Source organism: Acytostelium subglobosum (genome assembly GCF_000787575.1).
Source record: "Acytostelium subglobosum LB1 DNA, scaffold: scaffold38, whole genome shotgun sequence".
Classification (NCBI taxonomy): Eukaryota; Evosea; class Eumycetozoa; order Acytosteliales; family Acytosteliaceae; genus Acytostelium; species Acytostelium subglobosum.
This window is the reverse complement of record NW_012236495.1, coordinates 25,597-44,576: the sequence shown is the minus strand read 5'-3', so window position 1 is coordinate 44,576 and position 18,980 is coordinate 25,597. Positions and strand designations below refer to the sequence as shown.

Below are 18,980 nucleotides of genomic sequence, written 5' to 3'. Positions count from 1 at the left end.
GTTTATAAAGAATGAGGTCATATTCTACACTTGGACACATGCTACTTAGATCGACAGTGGGTCGATCATCAACAGCAACAACATCGATGGGTGGACAATTGATACAGATAACAAATAGAAATAATAACATCTTTAAAATAGCTACATCATCAATGATAAACCCACTGACAAGTACACCACTGACACCTTCAACATCATCAACATCAACATCATCATCAATCAGTAATCTAAACAATAAGAGTAATGGCGGAATTAGTATATCAATGATCAGGACACCAATGTTCACTCTCTTGACAGAGTGTTTCAGTATGTATAACTTCTTCTTCTTCTTTATTATTATGTTAAAATGTTGGCTAACGATACTTCTTTGATCATTGATTGATTGTTTGATACACTATAGTTTCATCACTGGACGATGGTACATAACTAGCATTCAATGAATATGTAAACAAATATAGATGATCAATAAATCAAATCGAACGAACGAACGAATGAACTTGATTGATTGATTGATTGAATGGAAATGATTGATTTGCCATCTTGTTGGATTGGATACACCAATATACTACTTAGAGTATTTGGAATTGTTTATATAACAGATCTCTGACATGGTAGTACTCCTCGGAGAGTACACCATCCATTTGGATACTAGAGTTTCCATCCACTTCCTCTCGCCACACATACACCATTCCATTACAGCTCAGTACTCCTTGATCGAATTGAACCTGGTAAGGGGTAGGTAGGTGAAGGTTAGTGTTTGATTTATCGATCGATAGATTGAATGATACATACTTGGAATCCAGCATCCAGTAACTGTTGTTTAAACTCTGACATCTTGATATCACCAATGAATGATGAGTTGTGTGCAAGTACTTCGTTTTCTGGAACAATGTCCAACACTGGTACCCTTGAATCCTCGTTGACATGTACCCTTGCCTGTACATATGATATATCGTAGTCCATCAGCTGATTGTTTGATTGATTGGATATTGTTAGTTTGATTGATTGATTGATAGATAGTTGTTAACATACTCTTGATGTAGCCAATGAGTTTACGAGTGAATCCTTCAAGACCACCTTAAACACATTGGTCTCGGATGTTAGGTCTATGGTCTGTTCGTTGATTGGCGCATAGTTGGCCTTTAGTCGCATGTTGTTCTTGGCGTGTGTCTCTAGCTCATCAATGCTGTCCTTGTCACCACGTATCAGAATAAGCTTGGACGGTGCAATCTTTTGTATTATCGTCTTGACCGAGTTGCCATCACAATGTCCTTCGTAGTCCATCTTGATGATATTGCATCGCACCATCACTGTGATCGTCTGCGAGACGATCTTCTTTGGTCGCTGCTCCTCGACCACCTGCTCCTCGACCGGTACCATCTCTTGATCGTTCTCGGCGTTCAGCTTCTTGGCCAGTTCCATCAGACTGTCGTCTTGCATGCCGTACTCGTCGCACTTTTGCACGCGGTCGACAAACGGGAACATTGGCTGGCAGCCCTCCAGCTTGAACTGCTCGCGGCTAATATCAAATCTGTTGATGAATGGGTTCTTCTTGAGATTGATCTCCATGATCTTCTCTTCAATGTCGCCTGCGTCCAGCTCGGCCTGGCGCGCTCGCTCCTCCTCTTCCTTCCTCAGCTTTTCTTCGGCCTGTCGCTGCTCTTCACGCACACGCTGTCGCTCCTCCTCGTAGACTAGTAGTTCTTCGCCCTCCAATTCCTTGCGCTGACTATGTTCGATGACCACTTTGTCTGGCCTGTTGAGGAGACGTGCGCCCAATGTGCCTTGCTCCATGAGATCGGTGAACAATATGAGATTGAGTGGGTCCTTGGACCAGCGAACAAAGAGCTCACGCGAGAAGCCGGCCTCGAGGTCCTTGCCACTAGCCAGCACGACAAAGTTCTTGGTGAGTGATGCCAGTGAATAGAGATCGTTCATTGAGTGACAGAGCTTGATGTTCTTGAAGGCAAAGATGTTCTCGTTCTTCTGCTCAAACTTGGCCGATGCCGAGGCCGACATGAACTCGAGCTGTGACTTGGCAAACTCGCAAACATTGTACGTGACGTTGTTGAGGAAGATGACGCTGTACGCGTTGCCCAGTCGCTGTTGCGCCCAAAACGCGTCGATACATTGCAGCAGTTCCAGCACACGGCCAGCCGTATCGACCGGCATCAGCACGTTGCCACCTTCGCGCAAAGTCTTTAGCATTGTAGCGGTGAGCGCCTTGTCCTTGTCGTTACGCTTCATAGAGATGGGAGCACGACGCGCAAACCTTGCGTCAGTGATGAGATGTGTCGGCTTGACCAGATCGGGACCCTGCAGGGTCGGCATGAGTCCTTCAAGATGTCCCTCCAGACGATGATTGTAGTCAATTGCATAGATGATCGTATCGGTCTCCTTGGTGATCTTCCAGACGGAGCCGCCGAGCATGTGGCCGGCGCTGTACGGTGTGATGGTGATGTCTGCGTGCTCCAATGTGTAGTGCTGCGAGAATGACAACTCTTTGAAGCGCTTCTTGTCAAAGCACATGTCCACGTCATCCAGATCGAACTTGTCAAACTCCTCCTGCGCCATCCTACTCTCGTACAGATCATACAAGAACATCTGACCCATCTTAAACACAGGAGTTGTTCCATAGATCATACCTGTCAGTCCCAGTTCCCTAACTGCATAAGGCAACGCACCTATATGTTCAACATCAGGATATGATAATAGTATTGCATTGATCCTATGTGCTACCCTGTATGATTGAGTCAGTGAGTGATTGATTGAGTTAGTAAGTGATGTTGATGATAGAGTATGATATTGACATACTTCTTCAGAGGCTCTAATAGTGATATATCGAGTGAGTGATTCCATCCACAGTCGAGTAGTATAACAAAGTCATCGATCTCTAATAGGTAGCATGGAGGTGCATCTTCATTGGCGCCACCAGACAATGGTGTAAACTTGATGATTGATGTCATCACTATGTGTATGTGTACCCTTCTCTATCTTTACAAATAATCAGTTCAAGTCTTCAAACAACATCAAATTAGTTTATGAAATTGGAGCTGCAAAAACTACAGAACTATCAGACATGACTTTTACCTGTTCAAAGGAATGGTCCATAGCGGGCATTTGTTTGGTAACTCGCCAGGTGATCACACACACTGTCCAGACAGGATTCGTCATTCATACGGATCACACATGTCAGGAATAAAGACAAGAATGTTAGATGAACATCATATTGATGCGTTCGTTTTCCCATGTTCCCTCATGTAGAATTCTGGACGTCACCACCGGTGATCTGGAGTTGAAGGAAAGCTTGCAGGCATCTCTTCAGTTATTCATTCGTTATTTTTATCATTTGATATATATATATAAGCAAATACAGCTCCAACAACTAATTTATTATTATGATTATGGCACAACATGAAGATATAATACCACGATCACCATTCAATGTCGAGGTGTGGATGACTATTGCCAATCTTGTCGAGCATGACAGACATGATAACACTTTTGTTGACTTGTAGGTCGTTGTGGCATCGACGACACAAACTCAACATACAGAGAATACTGAGAAGGAAGGTACAATGGGACACACTGGAGGTCATCCGTCAAGGAAGATCTAATAAAGGTCTATTGCCGATGATCAGACAATGTGTGTTGGACAATTCCCATTGTCGAGTATACAAGAATGTTGAAAGATTAGGATTGACGAGGACGAGGATGGAAACTTCATTACCTGGGAATTTCCGCGTTGGAATAATGTCTTGCCGCACACCAGGAGAATAATCACAAACTACGACTACTGCTTAGGTCTCAACCATGATTGGATCCAATATATCAATTCGCTTATTCAACACAAGTTGACTCATTCCTTCATCTGGAGGATCTGCACACACTCTAGTTGGGCGATGTGTACACGCACCTAACTGTTGGCATCCTGCCAACGAACAAAAACCTAAAGATGCTCTCATTGAAGTACCGTGGCTATGCTACCAGTGCAAGACAAACATGCAACATCGAGGATGGTACATTGCCAGCAACATTCACCTCTCTCAAATTGGTCGACTATAATGGCACGATGACAGCAACCACGATACCATCATCAGTCACCTAGCTCACAATCTCTTGTCCGTCTGCAGTGCGTCCATTGTTCCACGACAGGTGAAAAATCTGACCATCTCGTTGGCCTGACGCAGACACGACGACATCTCTCTGTTGCCCGTCACTTTGGAGTACCTTGACATAGTGTGTGGATAACTCATCGCCGCTGGCTTCGCAACATTCCGGAGCAGGCGCTCCTTCATTTCATTCTTCCAAACTCTCCGCTCTATAGTTTTATACACTCTTCTTCTTTTAAAAAAGGTATCTGTATCAATAATGTAGAATTGTAGTAAAAATAGAGACTTTTAGTTCAAAATATTAGAAATACTTTAATCCTAATTAAAGAAGGTCGTTTTCCTAATTCTACTACAATTCTACTTTCAGTACCTGTCACCGCCATAGCAGTGAGCACGTTGGAAAAAGAGTATCTGTCTAATCAATGTAGAATTGTAGTAGAAATAGAGTTTAGAAGTTCAAAATAATAGAAATAATAACCTTTAATAAATACAAGGACGATCCCTCGATTCTACCAACAATTCTACTTTCGGTACTTGTTAGCGCTTTAACAGTTTGCACGCCCAAGAGAGTTACCAGGAGTATTGTTTCAGCACGACCGATAGAGTTACCAGGGGTGTACTCAGCACGTTGGTCAGAGAGATGTTCACCAAGCTATCACCGTTTGTTCACCGAGTGTGGGACGGTGTGTGGTTGGAGACAGAGGGTGTGCAGTTTATTCTCCACAATGGTTGTTGTATGTACAGGGTGATATCACTCAGTCGTCATCCTGCATGTTGTTGTCGTCTTCGACCTCCTCTTCCTCGTCCTCGTCGTCATCCTGCAAGTTGTTGTCGTCTTCGACCTCCTCTTCCTCGTCCTCGTCCTCGTTCTCATCGTCGACAGCCAAGAACTCGATCTCGAATGGTTTGGACGCCAATATCCTCCAGTTCTGAGGTGTGAAGAGGTTCTGAAGAGCTGCCGGCTTCAGAATGACCACTTGCATGTTGCTGGGGACTTGGGTGTCGTTGATTGTGGAACCATTTTTGAAGAGGAGATACTCGTCTCTCTCTACAAGTTCATCTTGTCTCACCAGCTTCAAGTTGCAAGCAGGTGACACCACGACAGACACACAGCGTAAAGTGTCAGTGGGGTTGGCCTTTTGAATCTCCTCAACAAGCTGCTTTGTGGTGATTGTGTTCTTGATGATGAATGAGAGCAGGACGTCGCCCTCGAGTCGCATGTAGAAATCTGAGCTGGCTGACTTGGGGCCAGGCTTGTAGAGGACGCATCGCTGGCACATTTCGATCACTGCGCCGAACTTGTCGGAGTGGACTTGGACATCTTGATGTTCAACAAAGGCGCCGGATTGCAGGACATTGGCTACAATTGATTGGTCAAATGAAAGGTTTCTTCTATTGATGATGGGGAATGCCATGCACTTATTTGTGTTGGGGTAGAAGAGAAGGGACTCCGCCAGCGAATCCTTAGCGTGCGTTAGTTGGTGACAAGACGTCGCCATCCTGGAACAGCCAGGAGTAAATACCTTTAAGAATGGCAGAGGCGCAGTGATGGGAATGGTAGGAGCGTGCTCCGTGCTGTGGAGCTTGTAGCATTTTGAGGATGATGCACGCGGCAAATGAGAGCTCCAAGGGCTCGCCGGTTGCACGCATTGAGGAGTTCTGGGTTTGTCGCTTTAGCTCGTTGCACATTTCAGAGTACTCTTTGATGCCGGCTTCATTGGGAAATTTCTCAACTAACTCGTCGATGGAAATCTGGGGGATCTGGATGTTGACTTGACCTTCCTGACTGGCAATGGGCTGAATGTAGACATTCAATGACTGGAGGAGGTCAGCATAGTTGACGACAGAGTCGTGCTTGTAGCCCCAAAGTTGCTTCTGTAATAGCTCGTCATTCAATCTGACCTGGATCTAAAGGGGTTGTTGATAAGTCAGTGTTGATAATCCTCTCGGCATAAGAAGTCACTCAAACCTTGAAGAGTGATGCAAGGCAAAGAGAGATGTATAATGACCTCTTGTTCTCATCGAATGATAAATAGGGCGCAAGCTGGGCAGTGTGTCCCTCGGCTCTGATGTAGTCTCTCAGCTTGGTACTGTTGAGCGGTGCGTCCTTGTTTTTTTTCATCAGGTCCACAGAGAATTGGACCAATCGAGGAGCGCCTGCTGTCAACTTTGTAGATTTATATTTAGAGAGCACTAGATAACGCAAAGATGTAGATACATACCTCCATGATGGAGGTGATTGTCTGGTCTGGAGTGTCCTTGTCCATTCTCGCTCTTGTGTATTCAGCAATGTGCTCCCTGTTGAACATGCCAAGAAGGATATGTCTGATCACGGAGTTCTGTGGAGACGATGGATGGGGAGCAAACAAGTGCTTGTTGATCGACAAGAGTGATGACGTGCGTCCAGAGATGTAGACAGGAAAGCCAACAAGTGCCAGTGCTTGGAACAGATTGCTCCAGAGATAACAGATGATCTCCATTGTTTCCTTCGAGTTGTTGAAGATATGATCGATCTCGTCAATGTGCACAAAGCTCTGGGGAATGCACCGCGTGACAACAGTTGGATTGAGCTGTTGTTGATCGTAACTTCCACTTCCAACAGTGATCAAGCATTGACAGAGTGCTGACAGCCTTTCCTCCTTGGAGAAGTGACGATCCATTGGGCAGGAAATCATCCTCATGTCGATGTAGATGGTGGGAAGAGAGACAAGCCGTGCCCAGTCTTGCTCGATGTTTGTCTGGTTCGGCAACCTCATTGTTTCATACATCTCCAAAACAGCGGCTTTGATGTTTTGTTCGGTCCTAACCTGGTCGACGAAGTGTAATCCAAGATGGGTCTTGCCTGATCCCCACATCTGTGAAGTCACCAATATTGGAGCACTATAGTTGTTTCTAGCGCCACCAGCCATGCGTCCAATGCCTATGACCTTCAGACAATGCTGTGCCATTGTTGTGATCTCTCTCTCTCTGTCTACGAATACCTCCTGCTTTAACTCTGGCATTCCTGGTTGGAGCAGTCTGCCCATGTTGATCTGTAATGTGTATGGAGATTGGGCTGATGAATAGATTCAATACCAACCCTTCCGCATCACTCGCTCTCACTTCTACTTACGCGCTTGGCCACCACCTCCTCCTGCAGCACCGGCTTGAGAGTGTATGTTAGTATTGAATGAAGACATTGCGCCGATGTTGTTGTACTTACGAGCTGGGGCAATGAGACCTTGAGAACTCCAAGAGCTCATCAGGGGTGAGAGACAGGATAAGAGTTGCTTTGTTGTCATCTCCAACAATCGCTTGCTTGCAAGCCAACCTCTGAGGAGTGGACAATGTAGATTGGTTGATCCTTTCAATAGCTTGTTGTTGAACTGATGCCATGTTTGTGTGAGTGTAATAGTTAGACAAATGTTGTATGAGGCGAGGGTTGTAGTATTTGTTGATGTTGTGGTGTGAATAATGAATGAGTGAGCATCAAAGTTGTGAAGGAGGTGATGTGGCATCTGTTCCTCCCATTTAGGAAACTCATAAACAAATAAATAAATAAATTCAAATTAAACAATTTATCTCTAACAGATATAACATGTCATTATTCAAAGAGTACTATTGGGACGAGAACTCGGGGTTCAGAGAGCGACACAAAGCATACATCAAACAAAAGGTAAGATGTGAGTGCGGCTTCGAGGTTGGTCGCACCAATCTCAATCGACACAAGCAAGGCTACATCCACAAGCAGTTGATGGCCAACAAATAGGTTCAAAGTGATCCAACCTTCACAACCACAAATGGACATCTACCGAGCCATGAGTTCGCAACAACTCTTTGACATGGAGAATACTTTCCAACTCATTGCAAGATGCCAGAGTCTCACTTATCTTCATCTCTATGGACTGAGGATTGAGGGAAATTCGTTCTTTGCAGAGCTGGCAGCGGCCAATACCAATATCAAAAGCCTCTTCATCCAGGGTGTTCCATACTTGGGCACTGACGGTCTCATAGCACTGCTGTCAGCAAACAATAGCATCAAGTCACTATCTCTAAAGGATACATTGATGGACTCAGACGCCATCACTTGGCTGATAGGTGCTGGCACCTCAATCACTGTCCTTGACCTCAAAACACAATGGCCTACCTTCCAAACAGAGACCTTGCTGGGCACAAGTGAATCGATCACAAGTCTTCAAACTTCTTTCCAAAGTTCTCCTCCCTCGCCGTCCAGCTTTCCCTCGCTCATCCAGTACAATAAAGAGTACTTGTAGCTAGAATTCCAGATGTCTGGGCAGCTGGTTCAGTACGAGGAAGAAGCCAACTACTTTATACAGGCAGCACTCAAGCTCTTCCTATCCTTTTTTTAAGTACAAGGAGCATCTACACATCAGTCTTTACTGTTTATTTTACTATGAACATGGACAATAGTAATCATCATCAGAGAAGGACTCATCGTCACCAAGGTAGATAGAGAATTCGTTCACTAGGTCCTCCAAGTGTAGTTCTGAGTTGTCAAGCGAAGAGGGGTCGACCGCTTCAATCCACTTTGGTCTTGGTCTTTTGGACAAGAGCGTGGGCTGGGGGGGTGTGACCTCTTAGTTTGAATCACTTTGACAATGACTCAATATAAATCAATAACTTTGAAGCTTATCCACTTCATATACCCATCTCGACATGAGTATGCGTCGACAAGGATGTTTGTATACTAATTGTTATAAACATAAATAAGGAGATGATACTAGACTCTACTGTTTCAAAACTTTACTATGACCTTCCTACTGGATGTAGTTGCCCTAGATGTCTAACTAACTAACAATAACATATGTCAATCAATACTATCTTCTCACTAAAGTAAGTAGGTAAGATGGACACATACCCTCTCCTAATCCAACACACACACACCATTGAAGTCCATGACGATTCCTTCTTTTGTGGGCAAGTTGGATAACTGCAAGCAGATCATGTCCATTATAGTACCTACCCTACCTTGCCCGACCATGATCAACAAGATCAACATGATCAACATCATCATAACAATACTCTCTACGTTAACAATCCATTCGTAGATCCACACACATTAGTACCTGGGAGAAGCTTAAACAGTTCTCGATCCAGTAAGTCGGCAAGGTAGGAGGATGGCTGGGGCTGACTGAGCCCTGTCACCAAGTTAAGTATCATATGATATATACTTGTATTTGTATTGTATATACAAGTTAAATGTTGGCATTGCCTTCATCATCATCCAATACATTCCAAACTTATCTTACATTCAATGTATAAATAGCCGGGCAAATACTGAAGGAGAGAGAGGGAGGGTGAGTACTAGTGCACTCGCCAATATAAGCCTTCAGTACTATCCAACTCCAACTCCAACTCATCAATCAATCAATCCATCCGTCCAACAACACACACACACCACTCGCTCCTTTACTAAACACACTCTCTGCACTCACTCATTCATTCTCACATCAACCAACCACACGAGCACTGATCAGTTCATCAATCCACCCCCCACCAATATGCCCTCTGCGCCACAATCACCCTCTGTTTAGTACGTTGTTGTTGTTGGAATACGTGTGAATGTACATATATATATATATTATATGTCGTACCTCTATCTCTATACCTCCTCTTCCATCCATCAATGCCTTCTATCTCTCTCCCTCTACAACCACCACACTCACACTCACACACACCAACAATAATAACAACAACAACAACAACAACAAGAAGGAGAACAAGAACACCACATTGATCAAGGAGCTCCAGCGTTGCCTTCAATCAATCCCTCTATTGTGTTCCTAAGCCTCCTACTCGAGTACCTTCATACTTCCTTCTATCCTATCATATCCTATCAATAACTAAATCATAATATCATCATCACAGTGAGCCTCATTCTCAAACTTTTATTCTTCCATTAGCCATTTATTAATAATAATATTATTTTGTAACTCCACCAATCAAACTCTACTTTCGAATCAACAACAACAATCTCATCAACTCAACTAAACTCAACTCAACTAAATACCAATTAATAATATTAATAATATTAATATAGGCCCAAGTTTAGTTTGTGGACCTTGTTAGAGCCCAAGGCCTTAATTGAATCGACATCACAACCAACCAACCAAACAACCAATTCACATCTTTGGAGGATTTTGTTATCTTTCCAAGTCCTTCCACAGATTGTATATATTATTTATTCATAGCATCACTTCACATCACATCACTCCAACTTCATTCAATCAATCATATAAACAAATTAGGCCTTATCACTTAAAGCCTAAGCCCTCAAGCCCCAAGCCCCAAAGCCCAACCTGGACCCTACACCACCAACATCAACAACAAATAACTCCTTTATGGACCTTATGACATCAATTCACACACTGGCAATGGCCAGTGACTCACATCGAGTGCACATGGCAGACAAGCCTCATTGTTGCCAAGTGGCACCACGTGGACATTGTTCAGTGCACTGTGCTCGCATCGAAGATGTCCTATACTCCCAGCGCAAAGGAAAGACAAACAAAGGTGCTCAACGTTGGCGTTGTAAGACCTGTGGAACTAAATGGACTGTAAGTTGTCAGTTAACGTACTTCATTCAATTATACTCACTCAATCAATCAATTACAACTTAGTCCAAAGGACTCATCCCACCCATCGTCCCTGATACTTTATCCAACATTGGATATGGAAGTGGACCAGAGGATCTTAGTATGGAGATGGCATCACGTGCAGGTCGTCCATTCAAGAAATCTAGAGTGATCGATCAGAATAGTGCCTCACCCTCTGGATTCAGCTCATTGTTTGGCCAGAGTCCACCAGAGTCCCCAATGTCATCTCCACCTTCACCTTCATCATCAATGATGTCTGCAGTGCCATCAGGTCGTTCAATGAGTTGTTCAGCATACTCTGTTCCATCACTCTCACAGTCCTCTAGTTTGGGTGGAGTTGGACCCACCAAGCCTGTTGTAATGGTCGGTGGCCCTGGAAATAACAACATCATCATCAACAACAACAACAACAATAGACCACTTAGTTACTCATCATCACAAGTCCAACAGATGTCCATGTCCAGCTCGTCTGTTCCAGTGAGTAGCCATGGACGTCCAATGACCCGCCTGCAGTCCAAGTCCCTGGCGGCATCGACCAACAACTCGCCAACAGTCAACACACCATCACCCATCAATACGAAGCCCAAGATGGTCCAGTCCCATTCAACATCCAAGTTGCCCTACATCCAAACTTCACCATTCAACAACAACAATCAACCGCCTCAACAACAACAACATCAACAACAATCATCATTGTCCCGATCTACAACGGGAACTAAGTCATCATCAATTCACAAGGATGGCACGAGATCCCTAGCCGACCCATTCGGCATGTCTGACTCACCACAGACCTGGTCACGATCACCATTTGCCATCCACAATGCACATGGCGCGCCATTCGTGCCGTCCAACTCGATCATCGAGTGTCTGCAGCGTGCTATCCACTCAATGTCTGTGTTCTCCAACGAGATCTCGGCAGAGAACCGAGTGCGTCTGTGCCACTTCTTCACCATCTTATCCGCACCCAGCAGTGAGTCTCATTACAACAGCCCTGCCACCAAGAACTTGCTGTCGGCCATTGACGGACCCCTGTTTACCATCGCCAAGAACTACCAGACACTGTATCAGCGCATTAGTCGCCATCACTCTGCGATGGAGGACAGTCTAGTGCCATTGGGCGAGGTATTCTTTGATGAGAATGAGGTGGCATCATTCCTAGAGTACATGGATAGGTACCAACCCCTGGAAGAGATATTCGAGGCCATCCTCCAGGAGGTAACACTACATCGCGATGCACTACAAGGCAAGAAGGACTCAATTGAGGCCTCATTCAATGATCCAACTTTATTGAACAATCTAATGTCCGCGTCAACTTCAGGAGGATCCGACACCAACATGGAGCACACTCGCAATGAGACCATCCGCATACTTGACTCGTTGGCACCCCTAGAGTCCACTCTCACAAACATTGAGGGCCGATTCAGAGCCGTGCAGAAGGAGCTCAACTTTGTTCAAAAGGTACAGAGTCTCATGGAGTTGTTGTACTCGATCCATATTCAAACATGGAAGGCCATCATTGACAAGCATCAACGAATGATCCAGAACTACATCATCGATGTCATCCAGCAGACCCTATGCAACGCCGACCGCATGTCATTCGCCTACAATGTGCTGAGGTCTATGAACCAGGGCAGCAATAGACGAGGTGATCCCGATCTCGATCAATCACTCATCGACAGTACCAACCCTTTCGTACTGCGTCTGACTGACCTGCTCAGCAAGTATGAGTCCAATCGCATACGAACTGGTGGTCATGCCTCGGCCATTGTTGACCGCAAGGTGCTCGCAGTCTACCACTCTCAATGCCTGGATCACTCTGTGCCTGAAGACCACCCCGAGTCACCCAAGAGATTGACCGCGGTCATTCGTGCCATCAATGAGTTTTCCAAGCAGACCGATCGCCTGGTCATCAAGAGTGACCCTGACGAGGTGAACGATAAGTGGATACTGACTGTACACTCAGCTGACTACTTGAGACAGCTTGACGAGATGACCGAGAAGCTGGACCACAACGAGATCAGAGCACTCAGTGCCAACGATGGTGCCACCCAAGTTGGTGGAGCAATCCAATTCTCCCCAGTCACCGACACTGAAGATGGAGACACATTCGTCTCGAAGCATTCACTCAAGGCAGCCAGACGTGCAGTTGGTGCTACCTTGTGTGCGGTCGACCAGGTTATGAAGGGTGCAGTCACCTCGGCATTTGTAGCTGCTCGCCCACCAGGCCACCATGCAGGTCGCGAGGGACTGACATCGGGAACCAACTCACAGGGCTTCTGTCTGCTCAACAATGTAGCCATCGCGGGCAAGTATGCCCAACTCAAGTATGGCGTGGAGAAGATAGCCGTCGTCGACTTTGACGTGCATCATGGCAATGGCACCGAAGAGGTACTGGTGGGTGACCCAGGCTTCCTCTTCCTCTCCATCCACATGTTTGAGGAAGGCTTCTATCCGGGCAGTGGCGGAGGCAAGTGTCACGGAGTGATCCTGCCCAGTGGTGCCGTGCCGGCAAACGACCCTCATCAACAGGACGATCCCAACATGGGCGCGCCAGCCAACAACATTGTCAACATCCCGCTCGACCCCAAGAGCACGGCCAACGCCTTCCTCAAAGCATTCTCAATCATCATCGACAAGCTGAACGATTACCAACCCGACCTGCTACTTATCTCTTGCGGTTTTGACGCGCACATCGACGACCACCTGGCGTCGCTCTGTCTGCTCGAGGAGAACTACATCGAGATCACACGATTGTTGCGCCAGGTAGCCGACCGCTGGTGCAATGGCCGTCTTATCTCTGTGCTCGAAGGTGGATACAACATATCAGCCTTGAAGCAATGTACTATAGCGCACTTGACTGCATTGACAGAGGATGACAATCAATAAACTACTACTATATTATTATATTATATCTACTTCTACATCGATCGGCTTGATTTGTTTGGTTTGGTTGATTGTTTGAATTTTTGGTCGGTCGTGTTTAACTGATTGATCAATGAAGGGAGTTAGTACTGATCAATCAATAGAGGATGTGATTGCCTTGTCCCAAGTACGTACCATCATCATTAGATGTTCTGTACAAGTTCATACACCATGAATCCTGCTGCATTGGCTGGAAATGATCTTACAACAGTTGGGATGTATCCTCGGAACAAACCTTTGATACCATCTCTTGCTACTAGTTGTCTTAAACAATCCAGTGTACCCTTATACTTTGGCGTTGTGGTCTGTGTCTGTATCAATGTCTTGGCCTATTTGAATGAATGAATGGAGTGAGCTAGTTAGCTAATCAACTCGATTGATTGAGTGAATGATTCCTGGATACATACAATATCAAAACAATGTGTACTGCTACGATAGGCACTACCAGCCAATCCTCCAGCTAAAAGGATAGCCAGGACGTCACGTGCACTGTGTGATTTGCCATGCTCCTCGACGCCAAGTTTCTGCTTTAGACCCACGTAGGTTGCAAAGAATATCGCAGTACCTGGCACATCGCGCAATAGGGTGGCAGTGAATCCAGTGTAGAATCCTCTAATACCATTCTCTTTAAATATTGATTTGGCCAATGCTAATGTTCCACCTCCTCCATGTCCTCCTCCTCCTCCACCATGTCCATGTCCCATACCCTGTATCATCATCCTGCTCTTTATAACATCGACTGGACATATTACAAATGATTGAAATAGACCAGCTGTTGCGCCAGATGTCAGGTAACGCACTGTACTTGACACTTGTGGATAGTATGTTTCAATCTTCAAGTTGACCTTTTCAAATGTTGTGAACTGAATTGCTGAAGCCATTGCAGCTGCCAGCAGTGGCGAGCTCAATCCTCTGAACATTCCAACAAACTATAGAATGAATGGTTGCTTTTGTCAGGTTCATTCACACAGAGTTCATTCAAACATTTGATACTTACACCTTCTTTCTGTATCAACTCCTTGAATACATTTATAAAGCTGACATTTGGATTGGCGTGTACCTGTATCCTTGTCTTTATCAAGTCCAGAGGGTATCCTGCTGTCTCTTCTGCCATTCCAGAGAATGATCCAGCAATTCCACCTCTTGACATTCTACATTTATAAAGTCGGAAGTATGTAAGTATATATATAATTTATTGTCAACAACAATCTGATTCAATATTATATGCATTACCCTGCTAGTATCCTGGTTAATGACCTTGATACACCAGCCATCGAGCCAGCAATAGGATCGACAGGGTCATTGTTTGGTGGTCTACCCTTCAATGTATTTTTATTATCTGTCATTGTTATTGTTACATCATTGACTGAATGAAATGTCACATTTTTAGTTAAATTGCCTATTTTGAAACTTTTGTTGTTGTTAACTTCAAGTTGACTGTTCACTCATTCTTGAACTTGAATAATAATATATATAAATAAATAATAATAATGAGTGATAGTGAATTAACAGATGGTAGTACAGCAGCAGTGGATGATGGACATACGACAACAGATTCACATTGGGATATGCGTTCAAGATGTTACCTACTTGATGCAATCAGTAGATACTTGCCACTGGGCATCAACAAGTACTTCTCAGTGATCAATACAATGGTCCTACTACAACAACAACTACCCGATAAACACTTTACTGCTGATCAAATACTGAAGGAGATACAAGAGTATTATAATCTAGATGCATTGGTATGTGTTTATCTGTTTATTTGTTAATCAATCATACATACATACTTACATCATTCATCAAACATTAAAGGATGATCATGTAATTGATGAAGACAAGATTGAACCATTCGAACTACCATCTGAAGAGTACAAGTCTTTAATGGAGGAGAGATCATTGTCTACAAAGCGTCAAAGGAACTAGGGAGGTCTATCTCATTGTCACATAGCATGTATCATTTCAATCAACACACACACAACAGCCAGGGAGGTCCTATGCTCATTCACGTGTTTGAGATGCAACGTACAGCCGATCTACTATTGTAGCCAGTACAATATACATAGTGCCAATGAAGACCCGACCCAATCATATAATCATCGATATCATGCAAACATGCGACCTGGGTATATCAAGGTCAAGTTCAAGTTCAAGCTCATACCATGGTAAACATTATTGTTAATGTGGTCCATCCACTAGAGATCGATTCAACTTATGCCTTCCTTCTCTCGGCCTGGGCGTATCTTTTGACGGCTCAACACACAACAAGGTTGTTCATTCTTTGCTCCACATCGTGCCAAGATCAGTGCCCAACCCTTGATATTTATGATCAATAAATATCAATCAAAATCAGACCTGATCATTTGGATTCCGCTTCCGTGGGATCACCTATAAATATCAAGATATCTTTCAATCCAGTAATCCAGTACCTTCAATCAATCAATCAATCAAATAATGACCATCTCAAATACATTAATAATATTCTCTTTATTGCTATCTGTATCCTATGCTCAGAGACAATTCACATTCACCAACTATTGTAATGTGACTGTTTATGTTGGCGCTCTTGACAATCCAGGTTTCCAACTTCCAATGGGTGGCGGATGGGCTCTAACCCCAGGTGACTCCAACATTATCTCCCTTCAAGACAACTGGCAAGGCAGGTTCTGGGGCCGTACCGACTGTGACTTTGACTCCAATGGCAATGGCTACTGCCAGACTGGTGACTGCGGTGGCGTCCTTCAATGCAACGGTGCTGGTGGCAACCCTCCAGCCACACTCATCGAGATGACCCTGTCAGGCAATGGCAACCAAGACTATTATGACGTCAGTTTGGTCGATGGCTATAATCTCCCAGTGGCATTTGGACCCGATGCACCAACCTCCAACGATTACAACTGTACTTTGGCAGGATGTGTTAGTGATCTCAATGACATATGTCCCTCCGACCTCCAAGTGGTCTACAATGGACAGGTTGTTGCATGTTTGAGTGCTTGTGAGAAGTATGGCAGTCCACAATATTGTTGTACAGGTGCCTACTCTACTCCACAAACATGTCAGCCCACAACCTACTCTGAGATCTTCAAGAAGGCATGTCCCAATGCATACTCCTATGCCTATGATGATCACACCTCCACCTTTACCTGTCCAGGTCAATACAACTACAATGTTATATTCTGTCCATAATCAATAATAAACAGTTCCCAGTCACATGATCAAATCAAAGGTTAGCCCAGGGCAACAACTTATTTTTGTCGTTATTGTCCCAGGAAATGAAGTTTCATTGATTCGTCTACATTCATTGTTTTTATTTCAAACAGATAATTAGGAAAGATAGAGATGTCATTCTCTGAACAGAATAGTAGACAGTTGTTTGAGAGATGTCAGAACAATCAGGTGAAGGAAGCACTGTCATTGCTGGATAGAGTGACCGAAATGAGGATCAATGTCAATCAAAGATTCATTGGTGGATGTACTTGTGCATTCTTTGCAGCGTTCAATGGCAGCGTAGAATTGATGAAGAAGTTAATAGAATGTGGAGCGGACACTAGTATTACAGAGGACAATGGCGTTACACCATTCGCTGTTGCATGCGTCCAGGGCAAGCCCGGCATTGTCGAGTGTCTGCTCTCCTCAGACTCTGGTCAACGACTGGACCAGAATCAGATTGTCACTGGACTCACTGCTGCATGTCAATACGGCTCGCCACAAATCGTCCGTCAACTGCTGGCCACGGGCGTCGACATCAATATGCGCATCGATGATGAGGGCGCCACACTGCTCTACGCAGCAGTCGAGACCGCACAAGAGGAAGTTGTTACATTGCTGCTGGGGAACGGTGCCAAGACCAACCTGCCTCGATCGCACTACTATCCCATTCAAGTGGCCACACAGATATCACACTATGGCATCATGGAGAGGTTGCTGAAGGCCAAGGCAGACCCAAATGCTCAGACATCAGATGGTGCCACTGCAATGCTCATCGCTGCACAGAATGGAAACATTCGCGCAGTTGACCTGCTCGCCAAGTATAAAGCATCACCAAACATTCAGATGACAACCGATGGATCGAGTTGTTTGTACGTGGCCTGTGCCAGACATCATTATAACACGGCGATTGCACTGATGGAGGTGCCAGGCATCGATGTGGACTTGGCCATGAAGGATGGATCAACAGTCCTGCACGTTCTCAGTCAGTATGGCAATGTCAAGTTGATCACAGAGCTGTTCAAACGATTCCCCTCGATCAAGTTTGATACCAAGCGTAAAGATGGTCTCACCCCACTATTGACGGCTGCGAGACATGGCCAACACGAGATCTGTCAACTACTCTATGAGCATGGAGCCGACATCCATGTTCAAGTCGATGGGGAGACACCACTAGATGTAGCCACACGTTATGGAAGAAGTGATACAATCAGAGTGTTGAAAGAGGCATTGGAAAAGGAAAGAAGTAAACAGCAACAGCAACAGTAGTGTTGCCATCATTGTATTATAATATTAGTTATTATTTGGAGGGCTGTTTATTGTTCCATAGTATGACAAGATGCACAGGCTTAGTTTGGGTTTGAGAATGAGGTAGGATGGATAGAGATAAATGGATGGACTGAGTTGGATTGGTGCTACTAGTACTGTTGGTCATTGATCAACATCTCCATTGTGTGTTCGAACAGAGGAGTGAATTCAATCGCAGTTGACTTGGAGGTGAGACGACAGACACGAGTTCCAACGGTAAAGGTCAACTCGGCAAGGATATAGATAGAGTTCTCGGTCTTACACGAGAGGAATGAGACGTCTTGGTTCTGTACCTTCTTACGGACAATCTCAAACAGATTCTTGGAGTGCAGTCTGCGGAGGATGGTGTCCACGTCGAATTGGGGTGCTTGGATCTGGATATCCTTGGTCCTCTCGTTGGCCTCAGGGATGCTCTTGCGCATCGAGAGATAGGCCTCGCGGTCAAGCTGGCCGCTCTCGACAAAGAGCATGTGGAAGGGCAGGTTCATCTGGAAGTAGAACTTGGCCTGAGATGGCAGCACCATCATGGCCATGTTGATGAGTGGAGCCAATGGCTGTGCGGGAGGGCCGTTGGCAGAGATTGGCACCGAGACATCCATGGACTGGCCATTCTCGATGGCGCCACACTGAAGGATGGCCTCGATTGGCGACACGCCAAAGCTGTTCTGGAAGAATTGAATCTTGAACTTGTTCATCTGCTGTCCACTGAGATTGAGCAGAGTCAACTCGAGAGACAGACGTCCGTTGTATCGTACAAATGCTCCGCTGATCTGAATGCCCTGTCCCTGGTCGGAGCCTAAGAGGATCTTCTTGGTGACCGCTGGCGCACCCATTT

The 18,980-nt window shown here is 45.0% G+C and overlaps 11 protein-coding genes across 11 annotated transcripts; 6 read left to right on the top strand and 5 right to left on the bottom strand.

The window, feature by feature from the left end:
- Positions 1-11: 11 nt before the first annotated feature.
- SAMD00019534_120810 (hypothetical protein) lies at positions 12-423 on the top strand (the record flags this gene model as incomplete). Its single annotated transcript, XM_012892636.1, has 2 exons — positions 12-306; positions 401-423. Coding segments are annotated over 2 exons (318 nt in total), but the record flags the coding sequence as incomplete, so codon positions are not given.
- Positions 424-569: 146 nt separating this feature from the next.
- Positions 570-2,990, bottom strand: SAMD00019534_120800 (hypothetical protein; the record flags this gene model as incomplete). The annotated part of the gene is made up of 4 exons (XM_012892635.1): positions 570-725; positions 793-966; positions 1,033-2,740; positions 2,815-2,990. Coding segments are annotated over 4 exons (2,214 nt in total), but the record flags the coding sequence as incomplete, so codon positions are not given.
- A 965-nt stretch (positions 2,991-3,955) lies between these two features.
- On the top strand, positions 3,956-4,108 carry SAMD00019534_120790 (hypothetical protein; the record flags this gene model as incomplete). Its single annotated transcript, XM_012892634.1, has 1 exon — positions 3,956-4,108. The coding sequence occupies one exon, from the start codon at positions 3,956-3,958 to the stop codon at positions 4,106-4,108; it is 153 nt and encodes a 50-aa protein (XP_012748088.1).
- A 759-nt stretch (positions 4,109-4,867) lies between these two features.
- SAMD00019534_120780 (hypothetical protein) lies at positions 4,868-5,527 on the bottom strand (the record flags this gene model as incomplete). The annotated part of the gene is made up of 1 exon (XM_012892633.1): positions 4,868-5,527. The coding sequence occupies one exon, from the start codon at positions 5,525-5,527 to the stop codon at positions 4,868-4,870; it is 660 nt and encodes a 219-aa protein (XP_012748087.1).
- A 49-nt stretch (positions 5,528-5,576) lies between these two features.
- On the bottom strand, positions 5,577-7,138 carry SAMD00019534_120770 (hypothetical protein; the record flags this gene model as incomplete). The annotated part of the gene is made up of 3 exons (XM_012892632.1): positions 5,577-6,020; positions 6,082-6,219; positions 6,335-7,138. 3 exons carry the CDS (start codon positions 7,136-7,138, stop codon positions 5,577-5,579), a joined length of 1,386 nt encoding a protein of 461 aa, XP_012748086.1.
- Positions 7,139-10,486: 3,348 nt separating this feature from the next.
- SAMD00019534_120760 (hypothetical protein) lies at positions 10,487-13,594 on the top strand (the record flags this gene model as incomplete). The annotated part of the gene is made up of 2 exons (XM_012892631.1): positions 10,487-10,669; positions 10,733-13,594. The coding sequence occupies 2 exons, from the start codon at positions 10,487-10,489 to the stop codon at positions 13,592-13,594; spliced, it is 3,045 nt and encodes a 1,014-aa protein (XP_012748085.1).
- A 182-nt stretch (positions 13,595-13,776) lies between these two features.
- Positions 13,777-14,976, bottom strand: SAMD00019534_120750 (hypothetical protein; the record flags this gene model as incomplete). The annotated part of the gene is made up of 4 exons (XM_012892630.1): positions 13,777-13,959; positions 14,038-14,559; positions 14,628-14,781; positions 14,864-14,976. Coding segments are annotated over 4 exons (972 nt in total), but the record flags the coding sequence as incomplete, so codon positions are not given.
- Positions 14,977-15,198: 222 nt separating this feature from the next.
- On the top strand, positions 15,199-15,556 carry SAMD00019534_120740 (hypothetical protein; the record flags this gene model as incomplete). Its single annotated transcript, XM_012892629.1, has 2 exons — positions 15,199-15,375; positions 15,446-15,556. The coding sequence occupies 2 exons, from the start codon at positions 15,199-15,201 to the stop codon at positions 15,554-15,556; spliced, it is 288 nt and encodes a 95-aa protein (XP_012748083.1).
- A 528-nt stretch (positions 15,557-16,084) lies between these two features.
- SAMD00019534_120730 (hypothetical protein) lies at positions 16,085-16,816 on the top strand (the record flags this gene model as incomplete). The annotated part of the gene is made up of 1 exon (XM_012892628.1): positions 16,085-16,816. One exon carries the CDS (start codon positions 16,085-16,087, stop codon positions 16,814-16,816), a length of 732 nt encoding a protein of 243 aa, XP_012748082.1.
- A 153-nt stretch (positions 16,817-16,969) lies between these two features.
- SAMD00019534_120720 (hypothetical protein) lies at positions 16,970-18,106 on the top strand (the record flags this gene model as incomplete). The annotated part of the gene is made up of 1 exon (XM_012892627.1): positions 16,970-18,106. The coding sequence occupies one exon, from the start codon at positions 16,970-16,972 to the stop codon at positions 18,104-18,106; it is 1,137 nt and encodes a 378-aa protein (XP_012748081.1).
- A 149-nt stretch (positions 18,107-18,255) lies between these two features.
- Positions 18,256-18,978, bottom strand: SAMD00019534_120710 (hypothetical protein; the record flags this gene model as incomplete). The annotated part of the gene is made up of 1 exon (XM_012892626.1): positions 18,256-18,978. The coding sequence occupies one exon, from the start codon at positions 18,976-18,978 to the stop codon at positions 18,256-18,258; it is 723 nt and encodes a 240-aa protein (XP_012748080.1).
- Between the last annotated feature and the right edge of the window lie 2 nt (positions 18,979-18,980).